General features: G+C 45.0%; 1 protein-coding gene across 1 annotated transcript; it reads right to left on the bottom strand.

Annotated features, from left to right (window-relative positions):
* Nucleotides 1–418: 418 nt before the first annotated feature.
* ADPRHL1 (ADP-ribosylhydrolase like 1) lies at nucleotides 419–21,975 on the bottom strand. The gene is made up of 7 exons (XM_032207761.1): nucleotides 21,762–21,975; nucleotides 18,629–18,793; nucleotides 11,897–12,022; nucleotides 9,973–10,113; nucleotides 5,512–5,639; nucleotides 2,218–2,350; nucleotides 419–576 (listed from the first exon to the last, which is right to left on the bottom strand). The coding sequence occupies exons 1-7, from the start codon at nucleotides 21,973–21,975 to the stop codon at nucleotides 419–421; spliced, it is 1,065 nt and encodes a 354-aa protein (XP_032063652.1).

Genomic DNA, 21,975 nt, shown 5'->3' with positions numbered 1-21,975 from the left:
AATATCCCCATAAGGGGGCACTGCCATTAGTTTTGCAGGAAAGCATTAGTTCTGGAAATTAATTTTGTACGTGTAATTACTGGTCACAGCTGTTTAGAAGGTGGTATTATAGCAAGTTAGACTGAAAACAACCAAAAGAGGTTTTATTTATTTTTTTCCATTTGAGATTATCTCACGGGTTTAAGTAGCAATCATTATACTCAGAAATCCCTACATCTGTAAAAAAAAAAAAAAAAAAAGAAGAAGAACACCATAAAAACCTAGTTGCTCTTGAATTATTCAGCTACCTGCACTTGCACACAGTCTACATACAGCCTTTCAGACTAACTCTCAGCTAATTCCTCCACCGTTAAAGCCAGTCAGTTATCTACAGGGTTTGATATGGTCTTTAGAGAAAGAGAAAATGGCAGAAACCGCTTTACTTTTCCTGCGTGGACAGCCGGTAAAGGTTCTCGCCCAAGTACTCTAGCCTCTCCCTTTGCTCAAGGTCCTGGTACAAGCCCTTGGGAACCTTGCTCAGGCCGTACACCAGCCCGTACAGGCAGCCCGCGATAGATCCAGTCGCTGCGCTTTCTCCTGCGGGTTCAAGCACAGATGCAAAGTTCTCTTAGGGTCGCCTTCAAGTACAAAACCACAGCCCGCACTGCGCAGGGGAGGAAGGGTGAAGCCACTGATGGAGCGTGGGAAGGACATAATGGCCATGCTGGGGCAGCCCCAGAGGTTTGCACGACCCCGTGTCTTGTCCCGTGCCTAGGGAGGAGAGTAACACCAAGGCCAGCACACAGCAGTGCCTCTGCGGTGTGTGCTCCTGAGCTGGAGTGGTCTTGCTGTCTCCTGGCCTTCATCAAACCTTTTCCCGTGGGTCTGTCAAGTGCCTGATCACTTTCTGAGTGTAGGGAACTGTTAGCATTTACAGCATCCTTTCTCACTGTTTGAAAGGAGCATCTCCCTTGGTCTGTTTCCAAGCTTTCACCCGCTCTTCGTATCTGATACCCTGTAGCTCTTGTAGTGGAAGAGACAGCACAGGATTGATCACCCTGCTTACTTTTCCTGTGATGTTTCCTTACATTGAGGGCTAACGTTAGCGGAGGATAAGCAACTGGGAGATGCATGATAGATGTGCTGTGGCTCACTCTTCATCTAACACAATTTCAATCACCTTGTCAGTGTGAGGAAAGGCAAGGACATGTCTGGTCAAATGAGAGACCGAGTGGCCAGAGGCAGAGGCAGGGGCACGGCCAGCAGAGTGGACAAGATCACTGCTGACAGCACAGGCTCATTACTAATTTGGCTTGGGGAAAACCCACTGCAACCCAATAGCTCTTGCAAGCAGCTAGCCATTGCCAGGAACACAGGAACCCCTGCTACATGGCAAATACCCTGGTTTGGAGGCTGTGTCTCCCATCCTAACACCACAGCACGGCGCTGTGTGTGATTTAAAACATCTAACCCCATGGTAAGTAGCAGCGATGCTCGTTGTGGTCCTTGTATGTTCTTGCTGGCAGCCTCTGCAGTGAGGGGCCACCACCTCCCACCACCATGCTGCAGGTGTTTGCAGTGCTGGGATCATCTTCCACAGCTGCCCTGGCCCAGGGTGCATGGTTGCCAGTGAGAGAGTTATCTCGTGCAAAATTATGGAAATATCGTGTGCCTCTAAGATTTATCTGGCAGACACTCAATTGGGCACTGTATTATCTTTCTCCTCTACTTGGCTTCACTATACGCAGTTAAAAGGTGGCTTTGCCAAAGGGGCGAGTGTTTTGGTGTAGAAAGATGCCAACCCTTTACTAAGTTATACCGGACTTACTTCTCATGCACCTCTGGCACAAGCATGGGACTCAGATGAAGTAACATTTGACAAGGACCATAAATAGCTTGCACGGCAGCTGCTGCTCAGGGAATGTGATTGATGGCCCAGAGAGGGTGCGGAGTCTCCCTTCTGGGAGATCTTCAAAAGCCGCCTGGCCGTGGGCCTGGGCAGCCTGCGCTGGGTGTCCCTGCTGGAGCAGGGCTTGGAGCAGGTGATCTCCAGAGGGCCCTGACAGCCTCAGCCACACTGTGACTCTGCGAGGGTGTAAAACCGGGAGCCACAGAAATCATCTCAAGAGCAGCAATAATGTCAAGAGCCGCCATTCACTGGCAGGCCTCCTTCCCACCTCCTGCGAGCACCCCGTGGCGGGACGGGGCAGGGGATGGGAGCCGCGGCCGCGCCCTCACCTCCGTGGAACATGGAGCGGTTGCAGAGCTCCGTCCAGTCCCCGCCGCACCCCAGCAGGGCGTCGTAGGCGATCATGGGGGCGTCGTGGCCCCGTCTCCCGCCCCGGCCCTCGGAGCTCCACCTCCGGTAGGTCTGAGGGAAAGATGGAGGCGTTAAGGTGGGACAGCAGGAAGGGGGATATGTGCCTCATAGCCCCGTCCCTGTGCCCTGGGAGTCACAAGAAGGCATTTGGTACTCATGGGCTTCGAGCTTTTCTGCTCTGGGACTGTTTCACATGGAGAAGACCCATGGGTTCTAATTTCACACCCTAGAAGTCCCTATTCTTTCAAAAATTGGGGCTGGAAAAGACTTACTTACATTATCATTCTTTCTGCCCCTGGGAAATGTTCTCTGCTTCCCTCGTCACACGTTTGCAAAAGTTTTACTTAGCCAAGTTTTATGTGGGCATCCAAAAAGGCTTGATTCGGTAATTTCTTTAGGGACTCAACTTTCAGGCTGTGTTAACTCAGGTCACTTTCTCTGACTTTTTCTTGCCAAGCCCATTCTTTCCCCTTCCATTGAACAACCTTGCAAATTTAAGAAACACTTCTTTCCCAGGAGAAGAAAGAAGGAAAAAACTACCAAACCAAACCAAACCAAACCAAACCAAACCAAACCAAACCAAACCAAACCAAACCCAACCCAACCCAACCCAACCCAACCCAACCCAACCCAGCAAGCTTTGCAAAACACAGCTGGGTTTCCTCTAGACAAAGTACTTCCAGAACTCACTTCTACCTGCCCAAAATCCCCAAGTGAGCTCAAGACTCTGATAAATCTACCATTAAAAATAACTTAATTTAAAGGAAATTGGCAGCTTTAGTTCCTGGGGCTTAAGGTGCGTTATGGTAAGTCATTTGCAGCTGCTTAGCTGGCCTGTGGTTTCTGCACTGTACGTGAAGATTTGCACTTCTATCTACTCACTTCAACCTCAACCAGTACATACTTTGTTGTGGTTTATCTGCATTTACATCACACAGGGCAAAGATGGATTACCTTCAGTCTGTTGCCTTTTTTTTCTTTTTTTCTTTGCAAACTAAAGAGAGTATTTATTCACTCTGTCCTCTAGCACAAGCAAAATGTAAAGCCTTATTTCTGCAGTTTTCACTCTGGTGGAGCAGCACTGACGCAGGTGCAACGCTACCAGAGGCGAGCACAACCCGTGGAAGCGCTATTCTGGGTGAGCACGCCGGCGTCTCACGTTTCGCTCCATTTAGCCCTCACGATTGCTGATGTTTCTGCACGCATCTGACGTGACCTCACTTTGCTGGGAATTCTTTAGTGGAGGAAGAGTGCTCCTTGGGATCGATCTGCACCGAGGCAGCATTTCTCAAGCTTTTCAGAAGTGCAGCCTCGCATTGTAGCTGGCAACAGCCCGGCTTCCCTCAGCAAGGGCGAGTGAAGACCACAGGGTGGATGGATATGGGTGTGACTATGCTGCCAAGCCCTAGAGGTAACGCACACATCCCCTGCAGTCAGTAATTACAGCTGCCTCTGCCTTCCTGCATGACCTGCAGCTGACTAGCACTCCCCTTTCTACCATTTTACCTTCTCTGGTGCTGGTTTAAACAACCCCATCTTAAGGGGACACACTCCCTCTCACATTTTGTTTGTCATGCAATGTGTCCAGCGCTGGGAAAGCCAGCAGGGCGAGGGTGTGTTTGCAGAAGCAAGGCAGAACCTGAGTGCAGTGCAATTTCTGCCTATTTGCTCAGTACCTAACACATACAGAACACGTATTGTTGAAAAATGATTTCTCCTACTATGATCTGATTGCCCACCTTGTGTTTATACATTAAAGAAGGTGCAATCTGTTTTTCTTCCCCCACGTTTCCAGTTATCTCCAAGTTTAACCTGTATACCTCTGGTCTAGCAGGAAGCTGCCCAAAACAACCTGCTGGTGAGAAGGGGTGACAGATATTTGTGGTTTATCAATTGCCTGCAGAAAGGCAATTGGACACAAAACGGTTTGGAGGGAGTGCAAAGGCAAACAGTCCTGGGAAACAGACAGGCAGGATGGTTGCCTTCTCTGTGATTATTCTTTCCATGGCTATAAACATGCTCAATTTGTAAGCAAAATGAGAGACTTCTGCCAGGCTGTGGTCTTTGCATAGCAGTGGAGTTCAAGCAACATTTTCCTTTCTTGTGCATCAAAATAAATAGTTTAGCAGATCAAGCTAGTTGGGTTAGGTAATACAAAGATAATTTTTGTTTCTGCAGTATGAATTAAATCAGTTTTCCCTTGAAAATGACTGTGGGGAGATTCTGTTCAATTCAATTTCTCATAATGCTCTTCTAAGACTCCAGTAGAAATGGAAGAAACAACAAACTAGTAACAAGTTCATGGCACAGAAGTGATAAAATAAAGCTGGAAGGAGATCTAGTCTTTATATTTAAAGCATTTTTTTTTTAATTATCCAGAGTTAATCTATCTTCCATTGGCACCTTTCTCTGCATAGATGAACACCTAAAAATATACAAAGTGGCTTCTCAGAATAGAGCTGTGCTTTAATAGTCTGGAAAAGGGGATTGATTTATGGGAAAAGGTGACAAGAACCACATACTTTTTGCTTAGCTGCTAAGTGGAGAAACATGAGAGGTGCCAGCACGTATCAGAAAGCTGTAAACACCAGCGAAGAAGGGCATTATTTCCCATGAGTTAAGAAGTTTTAACCAGAAGTCATAAGTCAAAAGAAAGATCACATATGCTATAAAATAGTATCCCATGAGATGTGGTGAAACACCATCTCTTGAGACACCTAAAACTAGTTGGGACGCTGCCTGTGTTTGCAGATCACTGCTTAGGAGGGCTGTCTTCTGTTCAAAGGATCACAGCTACACCCAGCTCCTAAGAGATTTCTGTGGGACTTGGGCCACAGCTTTGCTAGGCTCTCATGAGATCCTCCAGCTGGATGTTTGCCTTTTCCAACCTCAAATTGCCCTGGCTGATGGGAGTTTATTTACGAGTTTTGTACTTGCGCTTAGTATCACCACGTTTGACATTAGGACTTCCTCTCCCACTGCAGGAACCTTTAGCACCTCAGGACTGATTGCAGCTGCTTTTTTTTACAACACTTAACCTGCACCATGGATTGGAGTTTTTTGTTCTTCCCTAAAAATTTAGGAAAAAAGAAAACACAAAGACTTTCTCTCTGCTCTGGCACTGGATTAAGTAGTAAAATATTGGTGTGTCCCTTTGAAAATACCTCTCTCCGTTCAGAGCCTCTCTGAGCACTTTCTTAAGTTGCAGTTACCTTTTCTCTCTCCTCTGCATCATAGTTGTCCGGAAAGACAGGTTTGTTCTGGTTTTCCTCATTGATTTCTCTCTCCTCCAAGTAAAACTGCCACTTGGCTTCAAAGTAAAACCAATGTTCCTGATATTCTGAATGCAAAAGAAATTAATGATGCAGTATTTCATCTCAGCAACATTTGCAGTTCTACTTAAATAGCTTTTAAAGAAAATGAACATATTGACTCATCTGTAAAACTGGGTATTTTCCAGTAACATACATTAAACAGGCATATGTACTAAGTATGCATTTTAATATGTAGTGGGATGTCTAACTGGGAAAAGAAGATGTGAAAGAGATGAAAGTATTTTCAGAATCTTGTGCTATTTTTATGATATAGTAAAATTAGATTAAGATATATCAAGATAAGATTTGGAGAACTTACCGAGGAACGCTATGAAAAAAGACAAGAGTCAACAAAAAAAGAGAGAAAAAATCAAATCTATACCATTAAAAAAATTCCTTTACTATGCCTAAAGAATGTTTAAGAATGCTTACATGTCCTAAATACAAATTACCTCCTACCTCAGTTACCAGTTTTTATTCACTTAATTTCTCTAGTATTTCTGTTCATTACTGTGATCTTTCAGTAAAGGGCTGATAGAAAGACCAAAATTTCCAGTTTTTGTATATTATAATACTTATTGAACATAGTAAAAGAGATAAATAACACACATATCTACTATTTGTGCCCATAGAAATAAGCTTTTTTTTTTTTTTTAATAACCACAGGTCTTTCTCCTCTTTTATGTCACTTTGAGAAGAGTATCACTAATAATGTTTAAATTTGTGCATGCAAATAATCTTGTTAAACTCATCTTGTTTTTAAACCAACGCTCAACCCTTTATAAAGGCTTGAAAAGTTGCAGAAATCACATTGAATACATACACACACCTCTGCAGAATTTATGCCTGAATGAAACCCTGTCTGGAAAGCAGACGGGGGTCAGGAATTAGAAATCAGTGAGATGGACGAGACCACTAAGTATGCCATGGCAAAGCAGTGAGTCAGTATGTACTTGTGTACATGTACTTGTGTACAGTTTAAAATATAATTAAATCTTGCTGCTTTTCCCCTGGTTCTGTCCTTTCTGGTCACTCAGTTCTGTGCTGCAAGTGACTGAGGAATGTGCACGCAACCAAACCATTTTTCTGAAGGATGAAGAAAGACTGAGAGATCTGGGGTTGCTTAGCCTGAAGAAGAGAAGGCTGCAGGGAGACCTTATTGTAGCATTTCAGTATTTTAAGGGGGCCTATAAGAAAGACGGAGAGAGATCTTATACAAGGGCATTTAGTGATAGGACAAAGGGTAATGGTTTTACACTAAATTTAAATTCTTTACTCTGAGGGTGGTGAGGCCCTGGCACAGGCTGCCCAGAGAAGCTGTGGCTGCCCCATCCCTGGAGGTGCTCAAGGCCAGGCTGGATGGGGTTTTGGGCAGCCTGCTCTGGTGGGAGGTGTCCCTGCCCATGGCAGGGGGGTTGAACTGGGTGATCTTTAAGGTCCTTCCAGCCCAAACTACACTGTGATTCTGTAGTGTTGCTTCTTTTCCTATAAGGCCATAAAGGTGTCTCTCTTTGCTGATTAAGATCTTTAAAGCAGTTCAGTGCCATGTAAACTCAGCCCGGCTAACTTGCATCACCTTATACCTTCACAAAATTGTGCCTCCCCAGCCCCACGCTGGGACTAATCTCCAGCTGCATGGCCCTGATGACTGGGAAGCTAGTTCGCAGAACTCTAAAGAGGGGGCTGTTTAGAAAAACAGAGTGACAATGTGCTAACAGCCATCAGGCCATGGAGAGTATTTTAAAAAGAAAAATATAAAATCATAGAATATCCTGAGTTGGAAGGGACCCACAAAGATCATGGAGCCCAACTCCTGGCTTCACACAGGACCACCCAAAAATCAGACCGTGTATCTGAGAGCATTGTCCAAATGCTCCTTGAACTCCGTCAGGCTTGGTGCTGTGACCCCTGCCCTGGGCAGCCTGTCCCAGTGCCCGAGCACCCTCTGGGTGCAGCACCTTTCCCTAACCCCCAGCCTGACCCTGCCCTGTCCCAGCTCCATGCCGTCCCCTCGGGTCCTGTTGCTGTCCCCAGAGAGCAGAGCTCAGCGCCTGCCCCTCCGCTCCCCTCGTGAGGGAGCTGCAGGCCGCCATGAGGCCTCCCCTCAGCCTGCTCTGCTCGGGGCTGAGCACACCAAGGCACCTCAGCTGCTCCTCATGTGTCTTACCCTCCAGACCCTTCATAGTTCTCCTTTGGACGCTCTTGAATGGTTTTATGTCCCTCTTATACTGTGGCGCCCAGTCCTGCACACAGTACTTGAGGTGAGGCCTCACCAGCACAGAGCAGAGCAGGCTAATCACCTCCTTTGACCAGCTAGCAGTGCCGTGCCTGATGCACCCATGGGTACAGGTCGCCCTTTTGGCTGCCAGGGCACACTGCAGGCTCATGTTCAACTTGCTGTTGACCGAAGTCCCCAGATCCCTTTTGTGGAGCTGTTCTCCAGTCTCTCATCCCCTAATCAGTACATATATCCAGGGTTGCCTTGCCCAGGTGCAGAATCCAGCACTTGCTCATGGTGATTGTCCAGCCCTCTAATTTGTCAAGATCTCTCTGCAGTGCCCTTGTACTCCTGAGGGATTCCTCCCAGTTTCGTTTCATCCTCATACCTTCAAGTCCTGCATCAAAGTCATTTATGAAAACATTAAAAAGAACTGGCCCTAAAGTGGAGCCTTGTGGAAGGAACCCCATAGTGACTGGGGTATTCACTATCCAGTGAAGAAACACTGTATTGGTTGAAGAAAACTACCAAAAAGCACCCCATCAGCTAGTTCCAAAACTGCTTTTAAAATTGAAGATGACCCAACAGGTTGCTTTGTATTTTAAAACAGGCATTTTCCACTTTCCTCTTTTCAACATGACCAGAAAACAAGTGACTGTTCTCTGTATAGCACCTTGATAAGCAGGGGTGCGTGACTGTTGCAATGCACAGGCTCAGTAATGAAGGGGAAAAGCATATGCAGGAGATGTTGGTTGTGTGGACTACCTGCGACATGGTATGAAACCCTAGATCCAGCCCTTCTGAGGCCCCATCCCTCACATCCAGCCTGAGACTACAGTCACATTGAGATCCATGGGATATCTGGCAAGTAAATGCAGCTGAATAGCAGGGAGGGGTGCTGAATCAAGCCCTCTGTGACTGAACATGGTGTTTGTTATCCAAGGGAGATAAAGAAGCCAAGAAAGAGTTTCCTAATCAGGAGGACTCTGTTTGGCAGGACTTCTTTGCAGTGCATCTCACCAGCCAAGGAGCTTAACTTTAATGCAGAAGACTTCTCTTGCTACCAAAATAGGACTAAGCTCAACAATACGGGCATTACCCGGACAGCGTGCCTCAGGAGTCCAGCACACATACCTCCATGCAGAGGGGTCCTGCTCTGGTGGAGTGACAGGGACCTGCTGTAAAGTCGTTCAAAGAGGAGCTCACTCACACTAATCCTGCACCTGCTCCTCATAGGTCTCATCTAAAAAAAAATCTTAGTGTGCAGTGAGACGTGGTTGAAAATGCATTTTCTTTCAGGAAGGTTCCCTGCTTCTTTCAGGTTTTAAAGAGGCAGCTTTCCTTCCCAGGTAAATATTCATTTCTGGGTGCTTTTCACTATAGATTTCCACAGAATTCAGTTTGCTCAACAGATATCCCTTGAGATTAACAGGAAAACTTTCCTCAATATTGTAATGTAACTATACTCATCTGTCCACAGCAGGTCTCACTGTTACAAATGCATCACTCCCAGGCAAGAGGGAACTAAAACACCTCTGTCCTGAAGATTGCACCCATTAGTGAAGTAGCAATATCAAGTTGAACAGTTGCGGTCCACTCAGTTGCTTTAAAAAAGGATACAACAGGTTGTATCTTAAATATTTGTTCAGAATATCAACAAATCAAATCTGCATCTGTGGTCAAAGGCTGACTCTTTGTCAAGAGGCATCTACAGGTGAACTTTTCCTGGCAAAATGAGGAAAGTAGTGGATTTTTTAATGGAAGATATTGGGCCATGCTAATTGATGGAAGGAATGAATAATTCATATCTCAGCAGTCAGTTTGCTTAATAACCTACTAACAGTTCTTCCTTCCCCACCACCCCGTAGCAATCTTTGAAGATTTCTTAAAGATCAAGCTGTGCAGTATGGAATTATAATTTGTATTTTTTGCCACCAATATTTCTGACACTTAACAGATAGTACGAGAAGAAGACACCACCTGCAAAGAGCTTACAGTCTAACAAGACAATGAGGAGGACAGCCTGTGGAGTCATGAGCTGGGGGAAAATGGCAAAAATGGGGAGAGTTAGCAGTGATGTTTCTTTAGCCTTTTCTAGCTGAACATGCTTTTAAGAAAATAACTCTTGGTTCAGACATTACCTGCCATGTGGCGAATGGTCTTCTTGCAATATTCCTCGGCCATTGGCACGACTTTCATCATCTCTCTTCCCCACTGCACCAGGGGCTTCCCTTGTATTGCATAAGCCACAAAGAGAGCTGTACATAGGGACCCTAGAAAGCCTGGAATTAATATATAAATATGATTACCACCTTGTGAACTGTGCTTGTGACATTCTTGTCGTGTCCCTAGTAAAATCATTAGTAGGATGCCTCATGACTGTTGGGTAGATTAACAAACACACATATCCTACCCCTGTCTGCCTTACCAGCTGGCTCTTGGCACGTTAAGATTCTTGGCTAATACATGGTGTCCAGTGGTTTACAACTTATTTTGTATAGAAGGGTGCTTCTGTTCTCACTGGTGTAACATGACAGAAACTGAGGTAGGGGTCAAAAATAAACATAATCCACTAATGTGATACTGAAAGACTTCTAATTGAGGTCACATGGAATAACTGAGTAGCACAAAATGATTCAGTTGCAAGTTATATCACCTTGCTTATGGTGGATTCATCCAGCTCAGTGGCTGTGGTTGTTGGATATAACACTATTTCTGGTGCATTTTCCTCTAGGGGGACAAATCTGTTCCATCTAGTTGGATCCATTTTCTTTGGTCTGTACTTGTCTTGAAGAAGCAGTTGTCTAAGATGTTGTCTGCATACCTAGCTAGGTCTTCCTCTTTGGATACAAATATATTTGAAATGAACACTCAACTCTTCGATCATGTCAGAAACAGAGAAGCGTGTTTCTCATGCTTGTTGTTATCCTGGCATTTTGTCAAATGCAACAAAATCAACCCAGAGCAACATGCAAAAGAAAGCTAAGAAAAGAACTCTATCATTGAAATAAGCCCCAGGTGAGCAGAACATTGTCATGTGTGCTTCTCTGGATGCTTCTCTGGATGCCACTTGTCTCTTTTCCAAGCAGAAAACTCTTTCTAGACTTAATTTTTCCTCTTATGGAAGGCATTTAATGACTTTGATACTCTTGATGCCATTTCCTGGCCCTAGCAAATGAGGTGGGATACCCAGAAATACAAGCAGGCTTGCTGCTGCTAACACACCATGGATTTTGTATATTGGTTCAACAGTATTTTCTGCTTTGCTCTAAATATTTTTCCTCTAATTTTGTGCCATCCTGTTGGATGTTCTGACTACATCAGGGCACTGAGCATGTTGAACATGTCACCCTTCATTATGGTTTTATTTAATGCTGTCTAAAGCAAACAGAATGAATACATGCTTACATAGCATAAAACTATCAGGATGACAGACTTGAATATTCAGAACAACATTAAATGTAATTACTTTTGTTTTGTTTGGATAATAAATCATATTGTGTCCTAAAATGTGTGGAGTTAGAATTTTTTGGCTTTCTACCTTTGCCTGTGGTGATTGGATGTGACAAGACCTGTCAACAGAAAAATATTATTATCCCCTGAACCATAAACTCGCATGATAACGGTGAGTCATGTGGTTGTACATGAATCCTAAAAGTTGATCAGAGCATGCGACATGAATATGCTTTGGATGAGACAGGTTGTGTTTAGTTATTGGGATTTTAGGAAGGAATACTCCTATGCTGTGGTTGCTGTTTGTATAATATACAATCACATACATAAGCTTGTATGTAGGACTTGGAGTTGGACTCAAGGAGTTGGACTTGATGATCCTTATGAGTCCCTTCCAGCTCGGGATATTCTACATGTATGATTCTACGATTCTATGATTGTATAAGTGGTATATACATACATATATTATCCAAGCAAATTCAAATGAAAGCCTTGGAGCCTGAAAAGCAGAAGTTGCTTAACCAAGTGGATTTACAGGAGCTGTGTTAGTCCTCATGGAAGTGAAAAGCAACCATAGGCACTTCACAGAAATTATATGTCCGTGGACATTACCTGTAGGGTGGTTATGAGTCATTCGTCCACACTCAATGCTCACTTCAATAAGTGCCTCGAGCCTTTCTGGCTTCCAGTATCTCATCCCTAAGCACATGGCTTTTGTAGATGCTCCAAATCCAGACCCTGTAATAAGACAACAATGGTAAGCATTTAAAAGTAGATGGATGATACGTAAATATGCTGATAAAATCTGAAGCAAGTACATTTTATTATTTCAACACTTGTGTAGGAGCTCTCTAAGAAGTGGGAAAACAGCATGCAAAGCAAGATACATGTTTTGAAAGTTTCATTCAAGGAATTTTGCCTACACACAATCATTCTGATTTTACAAATTTATTCCAATACTACTACATTTTACCAGTATATTCCAGTATTCTCAAGTTCTGTGAAGAGCATAGCAGGTACCAAAGAGCAGCATGCTAGCCTGTTACCAGTACATTTTTTATTCAGACTCTCAAGTCATCTTTATTCATCCTCAACTGACACCTCTTTTTTTCTTGTTCCAGATGCCAGGGCTGGAAGCAGCAGTCTGTAAAACAGGTACACTTTTACTATGCCCTTGTTTTAGTAGTCTTCCTGATGAAAGCACATTACTAAAACCCTTTCTATGGGTATCACGGCTGATCTTACAGTTTTGTTGCATGTTTCATCCTAGAGAGCCCCACAGGTAGTTCACAAAAGTTTCTATTAATTACAAAAATAATGTGTCTGAAAAAGAAATTGAAAAGTCCAAAGAAAAATCCTCCAAAGTTAGAAGACAGAACTGAGGTTTCCTGTTCAACCTGAAGTCTGTGCTTTTGCACACACTCATTATCATCATCAGCCTGCACTTGTTGGAAATTTCTGCCTCATGCAGTACAGACATTATTTATTGAGTAGATAATTCAGTATTTCTTTAAATCGTCAGCACAGAGGGCATGATTCCAGGCGTTCGTATTTTAAACACCTCATTGAATGAAGAGTTGAATTTACTAACGAGTTGCTCTGCAGTACTTATCACAGTAATATCAGGATCCCACAGAAGTTTTAATGAGCTTATCTTCTCTAGGCACGCGTGAGGTGATTATCTCCTCTTCACAGCTGGTAAGCCAATGCCCAAAAAAAGCATATACTCATTGCAGGGACTCATTCTGAGATGGATAGGGTTCGATTTTTCAAAGTACTTAGGATTTTTTCAGCACTGCCTTTGCTCAGTCACACTTCCCAGTGACCTTGGGTAGAGCTGAGAGCAATCAGTGTTTCTCTGCTTGGCCCCTGGAAGATAAGGGGGAATATTTATGCCACCTAATTTTAGCATCTGTGGAACTTATATTAGGAGCACACTCTTCCTGTCTTTCCCAGACAGGCAGCAGAGAGAAAGATTGCCTCTGCTAGCCAGTATGATGGCAGAGGAGGAGGAATTCACAGGCCAGAGTGAAGCAGCAGATGCCAAGGAGCCAGGGACACCTTGCTTTGGACACCTACCTCCAGAGGTGCCCCCAGCTGCTCCCCAGGCTCTGCTTGCTGTGGCTGTGGAGCTCCAGGGGCTCTCCTAGAGCACTGTGATCCCTTTAGTTTCATCCCAAGTGACTCCACCTTGGGTGCTCCATGATCAAAGTGTGATAGTGGGGGTTGCGGAAAGATCTGATGCAAAAGTACTTGCCTGATACAAACTGAAATGTTAACACAAGCCACCCGTTGGCATCTCCAAATGAAATACAGACTAACTAGTATCTCAATTACTCTCTAGAGAGGGCTTGGTTTCTTCCCAGAGAAGATCTATCCTGAGTGGACACCCTGGGTATGTGATCTAACTAGGTTAGATGAAGAAATTTCTTCCCATCCTCCTGAGAGTTCAATATGAAAATTTTTGTGTGCGGTGACTCTGACACCTCTTTAACTTTAGTTTAGCCACCAAGTACAGTCTAAAAAGGTCAAACATCAAATAAATATGACATGAAAGGACTTTCTCAAACACTGCTGTATTCTCTGCAGTCTCAGAACTTTCTCATCCCTTATGAGCCATCCTGATTATAACGAAAGAGACTGAAAGAGACCCTCTCCAGCACATTTTCAGCCCCTGCTCCTGGTGGACACCTGTGCTGCAAATGGTGTTCTTTCCCTTGAGGGTGGAGAGGCATTGGAGAGAGATCTTGACAAATTAGGGTGCTGGACAACCACTAAAATATGACATTTAGCAAGAGTGAATGTTGGATTCTGCACCTGGGCAAGGCAACCCTGGATATATGTACTGATTAGGGGATGAGAGACTGGAGAACAGCTCCACAAAAGGGATCTGGGGACTGGTCAACGGCAAGATGAACATGAGCCTGCAGTGTGCCCTGGCAGCCAAAAGGGCGACCTGTACCCATGGGTGCATCAGGCACGGCACTGCTAGCTGGTCAAAGGAGGTGATTAGCCTGCTCTGCTCTGTGCTGGTGAGGCCTCACCTCAAGTACTGTGTGCAGGACTGGGCGCCACAGTATAAGAGGGACATAAAACCATTCAAGAGTGTCCAAAGGAGGACAACTAAGATAGTGAAGGGTCTGGAGGGGAAGATGTATAAGCAGCAGCTGAGGTCCCTTGGTGTGTTCAGCCCCGAGCAGAGCAGGCTGAGGGGAGGCCTCATGGCGGCCTGCAGCTCCCTCACGAGGGGAGCGGAGGGGCAGGCGCTGAGCTCTGCTCTCTGGGGACAGCGACAGGACCCGAGGGAACGGCATGGAGCTGGGACAGGGGAGGGTCAGGCTGGGGGTTAGGGAAAGGTGCTGCACCCAGAGGGTGCTCGGGCACTGGGACAGGCTGCCCAGGGCAGTGGGCACAGCACCGAGCCTGAGGGAGTTCAAGAAGCCTTTGGGCAAAGCTCTCAGACACGTGGTCTGAATTTTGGGTGGTCCTGTGTGGAGCCAGGAGTCAGACTCGATGATCCTTGTGGGTCCCTTCCAACACTAGATATTCTATAATTCTTGTCTGAAAAGTGTCTTATCCACTACTCAGTTCCAGTTCCTCCAAGGGACATAATCCATGCTGGTTATCTAAAAGGTACAGGTGTTGTGCTACACCAGAGCTAATAATTAAAGAAAATTGCTGTGTATTCAAAGAGAAGGATGCACTACAGACTGGGGGTCTGAAGGTGGTTGCCTTTGCAACTTCATTGTGTTCCTCTGTGTTTAAAAGCTATACTGAAACCTTTTGCAGAATTAAACAAGCAAACTTGTCAACCAAAAAATCCATCACATGGAGTAACATTAAGCCTAGGAAGGGTTTCCTGTGATTAGTAGCTATTAAGTCCAGTGTGTCGATTCCATGCAAATCAATGAAGCAAGGGACAGCAAGATTAGTGCCTGCCAGGGGTGAGATATACCTGTGAGAATATAAGGATTGTCCTCTGCAGTCAGACCATAGGTCAACATAACTCTGACAGTGGCCAATGGAGAGGATATTTAAGAAGGAGTAAAAGAAAAGTATAAAGACAGTGCCCCTTTGTACTAAGTATAGTGTTGACAATTTCCTTCCCTGATCCAGCAGGTAGCTGTTTCTTCATCTTTCTGCTTAGTAACGCTGGAAGGATTTTCCTTGGGTGAATTTGTGCAGCTATTTTTTGAACCCACAGCAATTGTATCATCTGCACGTTCCCATATAAATGAGTTGTGCAGCTTAATTAGGTGCTGCATGAAGTCCTTCCTTTTACTTGCTTTGAACTCATGACTCGGTTTCATCTGAGGTACTTAGTTCCTGTACTGGAGCAGACATGAGTTTTCTCTACCTGTATTAATGTTCTCCAACCTATGATTTTGCAGATCTACTTTAGGCATCAGTGGCTAAGGAAGCTGTTTTTGACTGACCCAGTTATCCTTCCTCGTGTCCTTTCTAGTTCTCTTACATCCCTTTGTGGGGAGGGAGGGACCAGATTACATATAGTAATCAAGAAACAGGAACTATGTATTTATATAGTGGTGCCAGTGCGTTTTGTGCTCTGTTGTCTGTTTCCTTCCCAGTCATTTCTAACAATATATTGCCTTTTTGGCTCTTATTGAGCTCTGAAGTGATGTTCTTGTAGAACTATTATAGCTCCATGATCCCTTTCCTCAACAGTAATAGTTAGCTCAGCAACTGCAACCATGTATATAAAATTAGGATATTATTTTTTTTCCCATGCATATGACTTTTCATTTATCTACATTGCATTTGGTTCTGCTATTATATCACAGTTACTCATGGCTGTGAGGATCTTCTACAGCTCTGTACTTTACTATTTTTGACAGCAGACTTTGCTGACCAACTATGTACTTGTTTTTTCCAGATAGTTTGTGGACATGTTGACCATGAACCAACACAGATGTCTCCTTCTCTCTGGAGAAGACAGACTGCAATCTCCCGCTCTTTGTTTACTGTCTTTTAACCAGTTATCTATGCTCACGAGAGCCTTTCCATCATTCTGTAGCAACTTACTGCCTTGTCACTTGGTGACTTGGTCATCTTGGTGAGGGACCTTGTCAAATGTCCTTTGGAAATTCAAACAGACTGTCTTTACAGTGTATCCTTTATTCCCCAGTTTCTTGGCTATTTCATGAACTTTCTCACAAATTTCTGAGGTGTGACTTCTCTCTACAAAAGCTGTGATATGTTTCTATGAAAACACAATATAATCTTCATTCACGCACTATGTTATTTTCTATTATTATGGAATTCCTCTGTGTTGTTTTTTTTTGTTTGTTTGTTTTTCACTCTACATAATAATACAGATCAGCTTAATGCCTACTAAGCTCTGAAGAGGATGCCCCTTTTGTGACTACAGGCTATTCTGCATGAAAACTTAGAGCCTGACTCCTTTTAATTCGTGTCCCTCTGTAGCTTATCTTTCTCTTCATTTTTGCTCCCCAACATCCTGCATTTAACTTGCACTTTTTCCTCATAATCCCATACCACCATCAAAAGATACTGTTCATAAGCACCACTAGGAAGCCCAGCAGCTGGCTCCAGTAGCTGCACATAAAGTGCTGCTTGGATGACGCAGCCTCAGCCTGAAATACATTCAATACAGGAAGCTGGCTTTTAACTGGACTTTTGCAGTTAAAAAGGCACATTTCTGGCCTTACCCAGACTTCTGTTTCTGCTTTCAACCATCAGTGATTCTCTTCTGAACAATTCAAGTTTTTAGCAGTGAAACAAAGTATTGATTGTGTCAATGAACCTGAGAGCAGGTGGAAAAGAAACACATGGGGCAATTTAACATAAGAGCTCAATGTGCTGAATATACCCACATAAATTTGAAAAGAGGAGCTTCAGATAAGCACATGAATTTTTGCTAGAAGTGAGATAGTTTAGAATGATCATAATAAAGCAGCATGTGGCTTCCAGCCCGTCCAAAATACCACCTCACTGTTAGGCATTGATTTTTTAATTTTTTTTTTCCTCAAGAGGAAGTTCATGGAAAGTTATTTAAAAAGTTAATTGTGTCCATAGCAGTGTCAGGCCCCATAGTAAGCTGAGCATCTCCAACCCAGGTAACCGATACTTTTGTTCTCAGGGTAAAAAAAAGCTACTTAAGATGTTCAGGGTGGCATTTTTCGGACCAGATGTAGATGGTGCATTTTAGCTGCCAGGTCTGAAGAAATTAATTTCAGACACTTCTAGCCCAGAGTATCCCAGGAACAAATCTTCAGCCGTGGAAAGCTGGGGAGGAGGAAGGCTAAAAGAGATGTGGCTCCAGACACAACAGGTTGGGGAGCAGCCATGCTCCACTCCTGGTGGTGCTGAGAGCTGCTGAGGGCCAGCAGCAGCTCCCACGATTATTTTGACTGAATTTTACTCATGGTCAGTCAGAAAACACATAATGACTGCCAACGGGGCCCTCTCTCAGATCTGCCCGGTGAATGGCGAGGTGGGCAGGGTACACGCCGAGAGGATCCTTCCCCTCCCAGCAGCTGTTGTAGGGGCGGGGGCTGAGTGGGTGATGCTTTTTGTGTCGAACAAAGCTGACTGCAGAGACCCAGAAATAGCCGTGGCGTGGTGCCACCGTGTTTTTGTCACGGCGTTGCATCAACGTGCCATGCTGCTGAGTGGTGCGGGCACATACCACAGCGATACCACACCACGCTGACATGGTGCAGCGTCTACATTATGTGAGCTGCCACGGTCCCGTGGCTGCCTAGGTCTGCCTCCCTTGATGCTATGGCATCTCTGCAGCCTTTCAAGGTTAATTGCACTGCTTAGGTGTAGCTGCATGCGTGTTATCTAGCTGGAAGTAGAAATTCCAGTTATCATGAAATGAAATAATCACAAAGAGAGAGGAAGGGTCATGGGGAGGGAGACAGGGGTAGGACTGTTAGGGGTGGTCAGCAAAACAGCTATCGTTCCTAGCATTGCATCCTCCTGGAGAAAAGTAATGTAAGACCGAAAAGATCCTCAACTACAAACATTTCAATGAAAAAATAAAAGGCAGAAAATATTTCTTAAAATAACCATTAAACTCAAGGCCAGAGACCGGGACCCCACGGCACGGAGCCAAGAACAGAGTCTCTTTAAATAGATGTTAAACAGGGAAGGGCTCGTTTACGAGAGGACATCGTGCCCTGGAGCAGGAATGCCTGGCAGACCTCTTGCCATCCATCCCCAGGCACACATGGAAACATTTCAGGGGGCGCAGCCCTTGATGCCGGGGGGAGAAAGACAACAATTTCCCCGTTGCCCCAAATCTTGAGAGTTTGCGCTGTTGAGGCCAGCATCTCTGAGCAGGAGGTGGTACCCTACCCTTTTCGTTGAAGGGCGTGTGCCAGGCCAGCAGGTAGTTGTCTGGTTTCAGTTCCCTGCAGCCCTCGATGGTCGCGGGGTCTGGCCGCCTCCCCGACAGCTTGTCGACCGCGTCCACGTAGCGCCTCACCAGCTCGCGGTACAGGTCCTCCAGGCACCAGTAGTCTGGGCACAACGGGAAAAAAATACTGTCACACAAAGGCAAAAGAGCGAGAGAGTGCTGAAAACAAACACAAAAAGCTCATCGTGGTTTCAATAAATGCTCCTATTCCCACTTCCAGCACTCCGGGTCACATTTCTGGTGCCACACTATGCCACCCATGAGAGGGGACTGGAGAGAAACATCCTTGTCTCTCCGGTTTTTACATTTTGCTCCTTTTCTCTTCATTTTTAATTCTTTTAATTGAAAATACAGAGGTGTTCTGCTCCTCAACAGGAGCTCTACCTCACCTCAGGGTGTGCAGCGCTCGCTGAGGTGTCTCACCCCTGGGGACGTGCTGCCTTGGTGGCTCCGCCTGCACCTCTGCGCTCATTTGCAGGCGTGAATCCACATTAAAAACAAAGCTCTCCTCATTTTATATAACACCACAAATTATTTTGATGAGATATGCATAATAAAACACAGGTCTTATCTGTAAGTTTTTCACGTGTTGGGCTTTTCAGGTGTTGGGCCTGAAGAGTCCTGCCCCTGGTTCTCACTGAGGAGAAGCCCCCGCTGCCTTCTCCTACAGCTCTGCACGCAGCAGGAGCCAAGGAGGCTGTCACAGTTTGACCATCTATATGTTTCCAGTGTACTCGAAGAAACCCCTCCTAACACTTGGGTTGCCTACAGATCGAATGACACGGTAAGGGAAGTTCTAAAAATACCTTCAAGCGTTTTGTCAAAGATTGATGATTTCTCAAAATCCACAGAAGAGGAGGTTTAATTTAAGGCTACGTTTGGAGACCCATAGCCAGAGCCACTCTAAAGTGCCATCTGTGCAGACAGATGAAGAGAAAAATGCCAAGTAAAACCCAGATTCCCCTCCTTTCACAAGAAAAATGCCCTATCGGTTACAGTGGCCGTCCCGCTTACAGTCCTGGAGGAACGGGATACTTTCAAGCTGCCGACTCTTTCCAGATTTAGGAATCAGGTGTCAGTTTATCCGGATGCGAGCCAAGAGCAGGATTTGCCACTCGGCAGCACCCACAGAAGCTGTCCCCAAAACCAGGGTGCCTTGGTCCAGCACCGCCGGCTGCCTGAGCCCACACGGGTCCCTCATGTGGGGCCAGGCTGTTGCTTGAGCCATCAGCCAAGTGGGGCAGGCTCCTTTAGACATGAGTGCTCATTTCTTAAAATCTGTGTTTAATCAGAGAGGAAAAGGCTTTCCTTGTGGCGGGGGCAGGTCCCCTGCTTTTGGTGGTGCTCGTTTTGTTCCTCCCCCATGGGACAAATGACTCCTGCAGGTAGATATTTCACTTGTCCTTTGCTCTCGGATCAAACTTTCCATCAGCGCACAGGGTGGTTTTGGGGCCAGTGCCAGCTGGCTTCAGCCTCACGGAGCCACCTTCGCCTCTGTGAGCATCACTCTGTTGGCTTTGGGGCTCCTGTGGGTGGGTCCTGCCTCCCTTTTGGGAAGCGGAGGAAAGGACGTGGTTTCCCACACTCACGAGCATTGCTCTGCAATGAAGGTTTCTCACTAAAATTTCCCTCTCCTTCTTGTAGCTTTATCACCAGCCCACAACAGCATCGTTTTTAAAGCCTGTCTGATCAGGACAAAGAAATGAGAGCACGGGATCAGCACAGCTGATGTGAATTATAGAGACCTTATTTTTTTTCCTTAAAGAAGGGCAGCGCTCCTGTTTAAGATTTATTACTGTACGGATAGCCCGACTGACTTGACTACCCGTAAGTTATGGTTTTGGAGAGTTCAATAAGCAGGAAACACATGATACGAATTTAATCATAGCCTATATTCAGAAAGATGTTAGTCATCTTTTTGCCTTCATAGGCTGACATCTTGCCCTTATCTTTAGTGTATTAGCTACCCCTTAAACCATTGGCTAGCTCATAGCCAAGCATGAAGCGCCCGACACACTCTTCAACTGATCTCCACACACTAAATTTAGAGCACATCAGGGGCAGGCAGAGATAAAGCAGCGAAACAGAGGCAGAAGTGAAATTTCATTGACTTTAACACTACCTAGTGACATCGCATTGCTTTTGTTAGCTATCCGGTGCTGCTTGTGTTAGGAGAAGTCAGGAATATTTCTGGAGATTAAAAAATTTGATTCATTTTGAGGAGATGAAAAAATAGTTGATGTCTTCTGATGTAGTTTTGATGATGGTCTCAGCTTTAGCTCAGTGGGTAGAGCGCTGATACAAATATCGTGGCATCTTAAAAAAGTCTGTCACTACCTTAGGAAAACACAAATGTTCTCTCTCAAACTGTTGTGATTTTAGAAGACATATATTAATAATTTTCTCTATTCTGTTATACTTTATTATAAACCCCTTATTTTAGAATATTTTTCAGGTTAAAGATGCAGAGCTTTCCCTGCAAAGCAGCTTGCTCCTTTTCTGGCTTTGCAGGCACAACGCTGTGCCTTCAGGGCAGCAGAGAGGAAATAGCTCTGAAGATTTTTAGCCTGGATGAAATACTGAGGGGACTCCACTCCAGCCTGAAGCAGTGAGCACAAGGACATTAAAAGTGCACTGGGAAAAGCTCTGAGCTTTTATAGAAGAATTTGTAAGACTGTATCTTCTAGAATATCTTTTATAGAAGAATTTCAGAGAGGTTTATTCCTGGTGGCTATACCATTCCCTGACACATGCAGTGTACACATGAGCTATGCAATATTTTTGCTGTTATGCTGGACATGCAGTATTTTAAGTCTTTAAGCTTTAACCAACTTTATAAACCTAGACAGGAGAGCCCGTCCACACTTAAGAAATCAAAGCTCCTCTTTGTGTGGTGGCCACAAGATTATGCTCATGGAGGAGACGAGCTAATGCACCTTATCATTCACACCAGCAGCATTTCTGACACATTTTCTCCCGACCTCCACAGCACTCAGGCTTGTTTTAAGGAAAGCAGCGGCTCTAGAGCTTTGCTCCTTGCCAGACTGCAGCTGTGAGTCCCGTGTTACCTACCTGTGATGACAGCCTCTGCTGTAGCCATGTGCATGAGAGTGTTGTCACTTACTGGCCATTTGTCTGGAGAGAGCACCAGGTTCTCGAGCCCTCCGATTTCCTTCAGCTCCTGCTGGATTTTTGCACCTAGAGCATTGTCTTGTCGGGAGAAATTTCGGTAACCAAGAGCATCCCCTACCCCGGCCAGTACAAGCGCAGCCTTGAATTTATCCAT

Source organism: Aythya fuligula, chromosome 1, assembly GCF_009819795.1.
Source record: "Aythya fuligula isolate bAytFul2 chromosome 1, bAytFul2.pri, whole genome shotgun sequence".
NCBI classification, from domain to species: domain Eukaryota; kingdom Metazoa; phylum Chordata; class Aves; order Anseriformes; family Anatidae; genus Aythya; species Aythya fuligula.
The sequence above is the reverse complement of the archived record's forward strand: the minus strand, read 5'-3'. Positions and strand labels throughout refer to the sequence as shown.